We start from the raw sequence: 13,599 nt of genomic DNA, 5'->3' as shown, positions 1-13,599 counted from the left end.
GAAAAATACCTCTAATTCATATTACTCTATATGTCATTCACAATAATTTAAATTCAAAACAGTAATATACCTAACTCAAAACTAGTATTCTGCTAGATACACAAGACAAACAAATAATGCTAAAAGATGAGAATGCCAACTGCCCCTTCCCTAGTTATTTCAGTCTTTTTATCCAGCCCCTCCAAAGGAAAGATGTTTAGGAGAAAGGACTTGTTTCTGAAGCTATAATCCAAATTCCTACAAATTTTAAGTTTAATCATACATGCATCAATAGCTATTGTTTAAAGCACACTTTAGATACTTTTTCAGGTAATTATATACTTTTATTGCATGTTACAATGAACCAAATACCTCTAGGTCATTGATTTATCTGATTTCACCAATTACAGCACATGCTTTGCAGAACAATGATCACTAATATAGGAGTAGTTCTAAAGCATATTATGAAAGGAAATTTCACAAAATGTGTTTATGTACTGAAAACATACCATTACTATCACTACTATAATTAATACATATGAACATATACACGTTTGGAAAGCAGAAAAGTATAACGAGCTCAGTCCACATATTATACACACTTAAACCTGTCTTCCTATATTTCATGCCCTCCTTCATAAAACCATTTTATCAGAGTATGAGATAAGAATATTAAACAAAAAAACTCAGACACAACCTAATATGAAAACCTTAGGATTTTTACCACACTAAAGCAGTTACCTGATGCAAAAGAGCTTCTCTACTGCCTTCAGATTCACTCAACTTTTTCCGGGACTGCTCCAATTCCTGCTCAAGCTTGCATTTCAGAGGATGATGAAAAAAGAAAAGCAATGTAGGCATCATAATATAAAAGTGTATTTTAACATTTAATTTTGACATAAATTCATCCATATAAGCATCTATCTAAAATGTGGTATAATATACATGGTATTTTTATCTGTCCAAAATTTTAAGCAAACCTTCATTTTTACTAAATCCCTGCAATATTTATTTAAATTTAAATTACATAAAGGGAATTTTACTTACAGTCTATAATTTTTCCATAAATACATAAATTTATTCATAAAGATATAAAATAATTCATATCACCCAAAACAAAAGAAAAATCACAAAAGTAAATTTTTACTGGGTTTAAAGTAAAAAAATGGAAGATAAGTTTTAACAAAGTTTCAAAAATATTGTCCCTGGATTTGAAACATACTTTCAAACTCAAAATTAATAATGACTTCATATTTTAGGTCACCTTTGGTAAACAGTTTATTCCTAGAAGTGTTAAAGATGACACGCATTGGTAGAACTGTAATAGGTAAAATCTGTGGGGTTTCTGTGTTGTGCAAGATGATGTATTTGAATTATTCTGGAAACAAGATGACTAAAAAAAATTGAAGTGCCCTAAATTTAATAAAACTGAAAGTTTTCCTAAAAACATAATATTCAAAATGTGTAATCAGAAATAGTCATCAAACCGATGATCATGAAAAAGAAAAAAAAGAAACGAAAGCAAAAGCTTCAAAATATTTTTTGACTTCTTCCATAAATAGTTCAAAGATCCACTTGGAAATAAATAGAGGTTTTGACAGCAGAAATTGTTATTGTTGAGATAGCAATCTCAAGGAGGATGTTGAAAGCCTGGCAAATGGGCAAAGTAAACAGGACCAACATTAAGGGAACGAAGAGAACAACATAACATAAAACACTGCACTACAGAAAGGCTTAACATAAAGGGGTATACCTTTGAAAGATGCTAAACTTGATGCAAGTGGAAAAAAAACCAGGGAAAGCATAATACAGCCCTTGCATCCTGCTAGAATAGAAATATAAGAAATTTTCTTTTCTATGAAAAGAAAGAGTGAAATATGGCAACAGTTCAGTAAGAGTAAGTAATAATAACTATGGTGCAAAATAACCAGCATGAGCTAGTTGCAGGGATGAAGAAAAGCTGCTTTGAGCTGCTGCAAATAAGAAACAGCAGACTACATACAAATTCAGAGACAAAGTAGAGAAAGAAATCAAGGATTATGCCCAAGTTATAAATCTGTCTGCCTGGCAGGATGGAAGAGTTATTAGAAGTAACATATTATAACTGAAGAGCTTTGAAGCAGAGACACAAGCTGAGCATAGCTATATTCACAGTGCCTCTGATGCAGGAAAAAATCCCACACCTTGAATTCTTAAAGAGTAAAGAAAGTTTTGTTCTGCTGGTTTCTCAGAAAAAGGAAGCATATACTGTAACAGATGACATTATACGCTCATTTAAAACCAAACAAAAAGGAAAAATTAAGTCTTACCTGGTGCTTTTCGCTTTCGTATTTCACAAGTTTGTTTCTCACGAGCTCTTCTGTTTCATCTGCTTTAACATCTTGCTTCCTTAAAACCTTTGGAGGAGAAAAATATATTGCAAACATCATCACAAAATTTACAGAAGCCATCATTCCAAGGTTGTTAAAATAAAGAATTTTAAAAATCTTAAAAAATAAAAATTTTTAAAAATAAAAAATTTTTAAAATTTTTAAATATAAAGAATTTAAGAAAGAAGATCTAGACAAATGCTTTCTGTCTGCATCTAATACTTCCATGTAAAGCCAATGTATATTGTTATGAAAAGCTAAATATAAGTTCATGCATACATAAACACACCCATGCAGAGAACAGGGACAAACACAAAGTCTAAAGCAGCACTAACATCCTTCCGATGTATAGAGCTCCAGACTCTCAAGTTGACCCCAAACACCTTTAGATTAAGGTCTAAAAGGCTCAAGAGATCCCCTACAGACTAGCTATGCACATATCAGAGAAAAAGAATATATTCTCCAATATAAAGTGTGCATGTTATGAAATTCAATGCTGAGTTGACTGTAGTCTTGACTGTAGTCTTGAACGTAGTTCTTGACTGTAGTCAAGAAAACACTTCCATAAGGTTGTGTGAGAAGTCAAAAGCACAAAAAGGACAAGGCTATTTTTTTCTGAATCTGGATAGATGCTTAAAGCCATAGAACTACAACTGAATCAACTGAAACTTTCCTGATCAATAATTACCAACATTGATGTGGCCTTCCTTGACAACAAGAACAAAAAATAAAACAATTCCATGGGAACTTTTCCCATTCCCTCTGAGACTGAGGTATCTAAAATCACATTGGGTCATTTTAAATATCACTTAGAAACATCAGCTGAAAGAGATCAGTAGTCATATACTGATAATTTGCCATGAATTTCTGTAACTGTTTATAATCACAGTCTTTATCTGCACAACATGACCAAGCATTTTTCACACTAGTCACAAATCAATTAAATAGGTACCTGAGCACAAATCCTTTACTTTCATCCCATATCTTGAAGCATAAGTACGTCTATTCCTTTCATAATTACTTGCTAAAACAACAACAGAACAACAAAAATGCATAGCCTTTCCAGAAAGAAATTTCTTTTTCCCAGTCTGTCATTCCCAAGCAGCATTTTCATTTTACATTTATGGGAAAATCTTATCTTCTTTGAAATCTGCCCCTATAAATTGTGCCATTTCATTCAGTTTTGAACATTTTCTCTTCACTGTACACTGAAGAGCAATTTCAGTGTATGAAAACAGAATACAAGATATTAATCAACTTCAGTGAAGCCAGGCATTCAGCTTTAGAAGTTTTGGCTTTAAAAGCATCTTTCTGGAGAAAATAAATGGCTTTATATACTTACAACCTTACAACCTCACCTCAGAAAACCTAAGGGTTTCAGTACAGTTTGGATTACTCTTCTGCCTGAACAGCTTACATTAAAATGTGAGACCATGGAAGACATTAATCATAACTATGCCACTGAAAATATTATGCCACATAAAGAGTTATACTTAGTCATACTGATCTCTAATCAGATAATAGAAGACTGTAACACACTTACTTTCCTAAGTATTCAGTAGACATTTAAATCTATCATTTCAGTCAACTATAAAACTCAACACTGCACACATTTTACTCAAAAAGGCTCCTGAGAGAAGTCCCAAAAAGCAACATGAACAAAAGTCTAAGATATCTCTTCAGCTAATACTGTTTTGCACTACCCAAGTTCATTGGGTTTTTGCTTTGGTTCACGTTTTTTTCTTTGTTTATTTTTAATGACCAGAAGTATCGGTTCAGAACAGCCTACTTGGAATATGTGATGTCCGTTAACTGCAGTCAACCATCAGTTTTACTAGCAAAATTAGAAGCTTTGCTATAGACAGTCAAATTTAGGTCAACTTTATTTTTGGCACTAAATTAATAATTAACATAGTACCAAACGCACACGTTCTCATGCACAAATTTGGCTAGAGAGGTCAGAATCATAAAGAAAATATTACAGCTGGGCTGGAGTCAGGAATACTAGTAAAATTTTCAAAGATTATTCCTGCTAAAAGAAAAAAAATATCTCTGCATCAGTAGCACATCCTAATTCCCAGAAGAAACCATGGAAATAAATATGCCATTTCAACTTCATTGACTGATATTCAGGCTATTAAATAGGAATCATTTCAAACAGAAATGCATCCTTTACTATACTGATACTATAAATATAACCTTCCATTTTATTTTCTGCATATTGTAAAAATAGCCCATAGCCATTTCATTTTAAGGAAAATAACAGCTCATATATAGAGATATAGATAGATACCCCAGAGTCAAAATACTGCAAAAAAGAAGTAATGTTACAGTAAATGAAACATACTACATGTGCACTGCTTGGACTGTGAAACATGCATTGTACCAGTAGATGCCAGGTAAGCAGTTAATCAAAATGTCATAGGGCAATGGAAACATCTGGTCATGCACAGCCAGACAAATGTCAGCTGTTACTGACAATTCAGAAATCATACAGGTAAAAGTTAATTCTGTGTTTTGCCTCCTTTCTGTACTCTTTTTTAAATAATTCTCTCTTGTTGTTTTGGGCCACACTCATTTTTTCTCCACTAAAGATCACTATACAGGCTTTCTCTTGGGAGGGGTAAAAGAAAAAACCAAACAACACATGTAAAGATTTAACTGATTCTTTGATTTCATTTGCTGTCCCCAAAGAAAGGGTTGAGGAAGTCAAATGTAAAAAATGGGAACTAGGAAAAGGATGCTAAGGACAGCAGTTCAAGCACAGACTCCTCCCTGATGGCTTGCAAACAGCAGGCAGACACTGCCCAGAGAAGCTGAAGCACCAAGGAATGGAAACAAACCTACAGTCAGCAGGATCCTCCTACCAAGATCCTCCTCTGAAAGCATTCGTGTCCAGGTTGGTCTGTAAGAGACTGACGAGGCTGATGAGGCCTTGGAGGAGGCAGAATATAGGAGGCCACAGGAGACAGAGAACTTCCATGTACAGAGGTTTTCACAGCATGGCTTTGGGAAGGACCAGCTACAAGTTCCACTGCCTGCTAGGTGGTCAGGTTTAGATGAACTTTTGATTTGACCAAAGAGGGCAATTCTTATAGGTCTTTATAAAGAGCTCACTAGCATAAGACAGCATTAGAATACAAATGTAACTGGTATACCCCAACTGAGCATACCTCTTCCATATACACAGAATATCTATTGAACCCCAAAACTTCAAAATTTTAACTTACTGCTTCATAGATTATTTTTTCTTATACATGAGGGAAACTATGGGGATGATTGTGAAACCACTCAAGTTCTCAATCTTTCCAACATATGATAACCTTTCAAGAGCAAATCATAACATTTACAGCAACTTAAGCCTACTAACTTTTCATAGGGTTTGGGTTTTGGTCTCAGTTTGGTTTTGCTGTATTGTTTTTTCTTTTTAAATAAAACCAGACTTTTTGAAAGCTGTGTACAGACCACAAACTGAAACTTGCTCTTTCAAAGTGAAACTGATCAGTGAATGTTTCATACTATCACAAACATACAAACAGAACAGCTGGAAGCTATAATTTAAAGCAAGGCAAAGATGTACCCCATCCCAATCTGAATGAAAATACTTTCCCTAACTTGCTACATTAGTGATTAGCATGACTCCAAGAGTGCTACCTAAACATAACATCCAGGCAGTTAAAAAGAGACTAGCTAGCTATTTCAGTGACAGATATGAGACTTGCTCCTGCTCCAAGCAAGAGTCAGATTCAAACTACAATCAAAACAGAAACCATTGGCCACAGATGGCATAAGCACAGAGCCAAAGAGCAAGTATCAACAATGCACTAAAATATCCAGGTGGCTCAGAGCACAGATCAAGTTTATGTTAGTCTAAAAAAATCAGTGATAAAGATATGCAAAAAACAATGTTCAATAGGACTTCTGACCATCAGTTTACCCCACCCTCTGTCCACCAGCTTCTTGCAGTTTTACAGTATTTGCAGTGGGAGGCAAACAGAGTCTAAGTGTACAGTTGCACTAGGAGAAAGTTAAAAAATGCTTCCTGGCCTACCCAAGTTGCTAGCTTAAGACATAACTGCAGTCACTGCCTTACCACAGTCAGTGGATTCAAAAGGTTCTACAATGATGGTTCTGTTTACCTAAAGCATGCCAAGCATGAATACATGGACACATTTCACCAAAGTCCAAGAAGCCAAGCGGAGAATTTTGTAAAGCCATCCAGGACACTCAATGCACAGAAAAGAATGCAAAGAAAAGGTTTTTAAGAATGATATTTGATCTTTTTTTAGAAAATAGATGTAAAAATGCCAACAAAAGTAAGATGTGATGGTGTCTTTATATTAAAAAAAAAGAAGCACTGAAGAATCTCAATACAGTTTTCATTTACACAACATATGCACTTGTAACAACAATTCACGTATATAGGTCAATACCCCTGGCAAGAAAAGAATATTTGTTCTTCTTTCTAATCAGAAAAATACTTATATCAGGAATATAGAAAAAATTAAGATATACGATTTGCATGTATTTGTTTGCTAATTGCTATTTTCTAATTTGCAGTAATTGCTGATTAAATGTACCAATACACACTAAGGTAAAAGAGACATAAAATGTGCAGAAAATAGGTTTTCTACAACTACACACAGCACAGACAGGTTAAAGATTCAAAACAAAAATACAAATTTAAAACTTAAAGATAAAACATTTTATACATCAAGCTTTCTTAATGGCCAGTATACATGTATACATCTTCCTGGTTCATAATCAGTCTATGATTATAGTAATATGTAATACTACAATGCAAATAAGAATTTTGCACATTATACAAAAAACTGAGAGAAAAGACAGACAAAGGCCAAAAAGACAGAGAAAGACCAAAATAAATGTATCATGTTGTGTTAGATCCTGTAAATATATAACTTAATAATTGCAATTTAGGAAGGTGATTCTCTTAAGACGGTAAAACACTGACAAGTAGTGGTCAGTTACAGGCACTGCACTTCACCGAAAAAAAATAGCATTTAATCTTTACAAATGTCACACAATGTCTTAATTAGAGGCAACTACTGATCACATGCAAAAGTAAAATTCTATTTCATTCAAAATCTGTAATAGGCAAACTAATGAAAAAATTCTATCACTCAACAGCCACAAATGCTTTAAGTAGTATTTCTCTGTAAATCATTCAGGCCATATTAATGACAGGATTTCAAAACTCAGTCCAAACATTACGCTCCTTTCCAGTTATGTTACTTGGGAAGCATCTTGGAGAAATTAATGTAAACAGAAGTAGACTTCAATAGAACATTATGTCTGTGCAATGATTACTGCAAGACTGAGGCCACTGTCAGAGTTTAGAGTCTATCTAACTCACTATTTGAATTACAAAGGATGAGAAACAGAGTAACAAAATAACAAGCTCAAAATTATAGAGAAACATGTTTCATCCAAATAACAATTGTAGCAAAATATTTATTTACTTTATTCTCACTAGACTATGCAAAAGTACACAAGGCAGTTCAAGTACATTTTTTCTAAAATACAGCAACTTAAACTGTATTTTAAAAAGGAGCTCCTCAGGAAAAATAACTTACAAAAGTGAAGTAGAATTTACAGAAGAAACTAATAAACCATCTTAATTCACAGCTGGACATCTTAGGGGAATAGAAGGTCCAGGATGTACTTAGTATTTCTTTTTGCATGAAATTCAAATGATGAGCTACCAAGAATAATAGGCACCCAGCCTGGAGGCTCATGATCACATAGACTATGATCATTCATATGATCTATGGAAGATCATATGAAAATTCTTTGAACTACATTTGAACCCATTCACTTGAGTTCAAGTTTTCTTTCTAAGGAAACTATGGCAGCGTCAATGTATCTTTAGAGAATATAAGACATCATCCCTTTAAAAGGATAAAATAAGAATGTTCCATTCTCCAGATAACACTATCCAATCACACCAACGCATTAAGCATTCCTTCCCCAGCCTGAAGACACAACTGAAGAATCTAGAAGTGGACATAGGTATATTAAAGAGTGATGAAAACAGAAATTCAGTACTCTAGTTCTTTTCACCCAGTAGGGCATGAACTGGAAAGAAAATGAAACAATAAGTCTTTCTGAAATACTGGCAGAAGGATTCCAAGCCTTTTGATAAATGTTACTTTTTATCTATATTTTAAAAAAAAGCATATCATCTTCTAAAATATGACAGTCATTAACAGTTTCTAGCTTACATGAAATACGTAGCATGAGCAAGGTTCCTCAGTATCACTGCACAGTATCAAGACTTCCAAAAAGCTATGTTGCAAACACTAAGAGTAAAAACCAAGGAATTGCATATTTCTGCTCAATTATAGTATCCTATTTCACAGATAGAGATAACATTGCAAATCTTAAGTGGAGTGAAATAAAAAGTCACACTATGTTAAGACACAGATTTTTCTAAACAGAAGTAAAATCAAAAAAGTAAGTATTTTTCATATGTTTTCTAAAACAAGAGAGAAAAAAGCTAATAGCTGTCTCAAATTTTTACTTATATTCTAAACATTTCTATTTGTCTCCTAAACAGTATTTTTTATTTCATCAGGTATTGTTGAATAAAACTGAAAGCAGTGAAAAGTTGTCTGGCCACTACAGCGCTTTAGATTGCTTGTTGAACTAAATTAAAGTGTTCATTTGCATGAGCAAGCAAAGTTTATCTTTTAGAAAATAAAATCTTTTAATTGAAAAAGCCCAGCTAATGACTTGCTTTTGTTTGCTTAGGTTTTCAGGAATGGCATAGTGGGTAGGTTGTTAGAAGATTTGTGGCAGTTACCAAAAAGGTCTAAATATTGTCAAGACAATTTAATGAAGGACAGAGACTGTTCTTGGTATTATCTGATCAAAACAATGTGAGCTGGACTGAGTTAAAACATGTGCCCAAGATATGAGCACTTCTGCCAATTTGACAGGTACAGGTTTACAAATGCAACACATTCCTAACTAAATCCTAAATTCGAGGGAAGCTTTTGTTTCATACCTCCTGTAATTGAAGAGACACATGGCCCAGCTGGTCCTGGCGCCTTTCTACAAGCTGTCTTTCAGCACGCATTTCTTCTTCTATCTCCTGAAGTCTCCTCTCTACTCGTTCTGATACCTTCAAAAGGAAAAAACTCATGCTGTAGAAAATCAGTGTGCCTTTTAATATTTGTGAAAATATCAAGGGCAAAAATGTAAGCAGATTATGGGGCAAAATGAAAAAGAGAACATAATTTGTATTTTATTAAAGGAGATTTAGAATGGTAGAGAAAATAACTAGTTATAGCAGTCAGTATTCAGGCAGGGAACCAAACTGTTATCTTGCTGTTATGTGTTATAATGTTATATATATATATATATATATATATATATATATAATTTTATATGTATATATAATGTTATGTTATAACTGCTATCTCTGTTATGTGTACGCATATATTTTTCTCTACAGTGGTGGCTCTACTCAAGGGTTGAATATCTCATTATCAAGGTTAGAGCAGCCTAATGTGAAGCTGCAATATGGAAGTCTTAGCTTCTCTGTCACAAGCCTGATTAACCTCTGGAAGGACAGAGGTTTCTGTTTTTCTGCAAAACAGACCAATGTTTGCCTCTTTCATGATCCAAAATCTGTGAGTAGAAAGTAGTAAACAAGAACTAAATACATGAAAATAAGTGTAAAAACACAAAATAATTACATCACTTTATGCTTTTTTCCCAGTATTTTGTGAATCCATGTAGAAACTAATACAAACAACAACAGGTGTTTATTAAAGCAACTTGGATTATGAACATAAAACCTCAACCAGACTAGAACACCTAGTGAATTGCAGACGTGAATTACTTCACTTTTGCAATTCAAGCTGCTAGCAGACAGCACCCTCTTGAGGCAGCAAATTAAATTTGTTTTGTTAAAGATTAGTAAGAAAAACATTTATGTATCATTTCCTCCCTACCTTAAAACTAATTATTTTAAAACACTAGAAAGCAATATATCCATTACCAAATTATAATTAGACAGAAAGAGAAAGAAATAAAAAGAGGAAAAAATAAAACACCATTCAACTATTAGCTTTTGATGTATGTAGAGGTGAAAAGTTTTCATCTTTCTCTGTTAAGCACACTTCTACTAGCACTAGGCATATGCACGCATAGAAAATTTTGCCACAAGCAACACAACTTATGTAGTAACAGAAACACAATCAAGGCTACACTTATGATCTGGGCTTCACAAGGCTTAATGAACAAAACACTTTCTTTACAACAGAATACATCTCTCAGAAAACACTTCTTGTTTGTGCAGCCAGATGAACAGTCAGCTTACAGTCTGGAATATTGCATTTTTTTTTGCCTAAAACCATCAGGAGATGCCAGGTACTGCATCAAACCATACTTTTTCATGAAGCTATGAAAGCTCTGCAGCCATAATCCAGAAAATTTGCTTACTAAAACCTAATGTACAAAAAAAGAAAAAGACCACATCACAATGTTTGCTTTGACAAGCATCGCTTAGCATTACTTCAGAATTCATAAAATACTCCACCTAACAGAAACAATGATACTATGTAGTAGGAACAGAAAATAACAGTCATTAAACTTGTTATGCTTTGCTGAAACCATGGAAATAAGCTGTCATCTTTTTCCCCATACATATCTAACATAAAGAAATTAAATAGCAATGTTTTAACATTTTTTGAAAAAGTTTTGACTATGTGCTTCTGAAGACAGAAGCTTTCTCAGCTCCTCATGCACCTTTTTCAATGAAGCACTTTTTTAATAGCTTTAGTGCTATTAAGCACTGATTTAGAGCAATAATTATAGTGCACTATTAAGAAAGAAAACATACAATTTTGACTTGACAGAAGATTCAAAAGTAACATCACCCCCAAAGATGACATTGCAAAGGAGAGTTCAGTAACTTTTTCACTGTCATGGGTCTAGCATGCACAGCAGATAACATGACAGAAGGCAGCAGTAGACAAGCTTTAGATTCCTGTGAAGTTCAGATTTCATTACAAATTATCACTCACTCAGAACAACTAAGAAAGTAACTTTATGAGGTGATTTGCCTTGCCTCTGACTTCCTTCAACTCACTCCAGGATACAACTGTTGCATTATTTCTAACAAGGTACTAGAAAAGATGGATTATATATCATATTTGTCATGGAAATTTCAGCTACAGACATAATCCTCTTTAACGAAAAAAAAAAAATTTAAAACCCCACAACCAACACAAACCACCAAACATTTTGATGCTACTTATAACTCCTATTTGTTTCCCATACTTTGTATATTGGTATGGTATTGGTAACACCTTTGCACTTCAGCAAGGCTTTAATGTCCCACGAGAATTATGTTCCATGTTTTTGTAGCCTCTATGACTTTCCCATGATTGTCACAGAGCCTGTGGCATACAACAGTAGGGATTAAAAAAAAAAAAAAGAGAAACAGTAATTTATTAAGTAGTACTTGCAGAGTAAACTTAAAAACATACTTGTCTTCCTTTGGCCCAAATGACCCTAACTCAGAACAACACCTCTACCATGAAACTATGTGTCTTGACTTCTGAATGTTATCAAAAATCTTAGTGCTTAGTGTAGACAAGGGCTTTACCAAAGGACAGTACAAAGATTATAGAGGCTCTACACAATGACATGAAATACTAGCACTGAATTACTGCATTCAGAATATATTAGAATGTGATTTCAAGCATGCACTTTTAGCAACAGACTATCTGAATAATAATGATGATACTAGAGCTGTGTCTCCACTACAGCTTTCAGGTAGCTTAATCTGCTTTCATGTATTTTGCTGCTATCAAAAAGCTCTTCCCCTCCCCCACAATTAAACACAAAGAACAGAATGTCCTTTGAAAAACTAGGGTGACATTTAAGTCATGCAGTTAAATATAATCTCATGGAAGATGCTGGATGCTTACTGTACAAAAAGCACCATCCTACTTATTGAATTTCTGACCTGTTTTTCAGCTTTCCACTGTTATTTCTAGTGCAAAAGTCCTGCTAATAGAAATCTATTTCAACAGATTTTTGCTGCTGTTCTTGCTACGACCCATTTTATCATCAATGCATGCTTGAAACAGGAGTATTAAAATCACAAAAGACCAAACTTTTTTTCAGAGATACAACTTTAAAAATTGTTAAACTTTTCCCTGATGGCAAATGATAATATGTGTTCCTTTTAAAAGTCACCCGTGCATAACCAAAATTCCTTATTCCAGATCTTCTGAGGAGCAGTTCATTATCTGAGGAGCCAATCCTGGCTCTCTGAGCTATCATAACCACAGTAACTCCATGTAAGACCCATTTCACTTGACATTGTCATCTTCTTCCAGAGACAGTCTACCATCATTTTATAACAGCACCATCTCAATCAAGCATCTACTTAATTTTAACTAAACTGTGCTCTGATGAAGTTGCTTTTTATGTATAAAGATCAGCATCTTGTGCTATTTGAGATGTGCATCTATCCAAGCAATGGCAACAAAATATCCAAGAGGGCTATCTTATATAACCATAAAGTAAGTAAATGTTCTTTCAATTGCTTATATGCCTGTCTAGCAATCATCCAAACCCTTTTCAAGAACAAAGGAATCTCACAAAATGTCTAGGTAAAAAAGAGATTCTGATACAGAGAGTCGCAGAACCAGAAAGGCTTTTTAGCAAAACTGCACATAAATTCTCAAGTACAAGGTCATGAAGAGTGCTTGACTTGAAACAGGCATCCAACTATGCCTGAGTCACCACCTTCAATGTCATCTGTTTTTTATATTGGCATGGAAAAGCTCTCTTTAGACATAAAATATTGTGCTTTGATTGTGATGTATGAATCCTAAAGTACTCAAATGCAGCATCGAAAAGGCTCTAAGAATCATAAACCCTTATAAAAATAAATCCTGAACTAGTGACTCAGAAGAACTGTAGTGACTTAGACCTTTATCATCACACATCTACATACAGGCAATTTTCAAACAGGACCAAATATACCAAGCTGTAAGAATTTAGATATATGTCTCTAAAAAATAAAGGACTTAAGGACACTGAACTGAAAAGAATGTTTCTACCATGAGCTCATCCTGTGAAATTATCAAGATTTCAAGTTGACAATTTATTGCCAAGAATCATACAGCAGAATATAAATACAAGGATGGCAATGCTTGAGGTGATAAACACTCCCAAGCCTAAAGGCATTAAGGATAAAAGTTCCCAA

General features: G+C 34.0%; 1 protein-coding gene across 2 annotated transcripts in view; it reads right to left on the bottom strand.

Annotated features, from left to right (window-relative positions):
• CEP128 (centrosomal protein 128) overlaps positions 1-13,599 on the bottom strand; it is a 102,377-nt gene that overhangs the window by 75,008 nt on the left and 13,770 nt on the right. For both annotated transcript variants that reach the window (XM_071426689.1, XM_071426688.1), the window contains 3 exons: positions 9,376-9,492; positions 2,289-2,375; positions 721-795 (listed from right to left, as the gene is read on the bottom strand). In XM_071426689.1, the coding sequence (XP_071282790.1) occupies positions 721-795; positions 2,289-2,375; positions 9,376-9,492 (279 nt within the window). The remainder of the gene's footprint in view (positions 1-720; positions 796-2,288; positions 2,376-9,375; positions 9,493-13,599) is intronic.

Source organism: Agelaius tricolor, unplaced genomic scaffold, assembly GCF_023055355.1.
Source record: "Agelaius tricolor isolate 1412-34295 unplaced genomic scaffold, bAgeTri1.0.p SCAF_5, whole genome shotgun sequence".
Lineage (NCBI taxonomy): Eukaryota > Metazoa > Chordata > Aves > Passeriformes > Icteridae > Agelaius > Agelaius tricolor.
The sequence above is the reverse complement of the archived record's forward strand: the minus strand, read 5'-3'. Positions and strand labels throughout refer to the sequence as shown.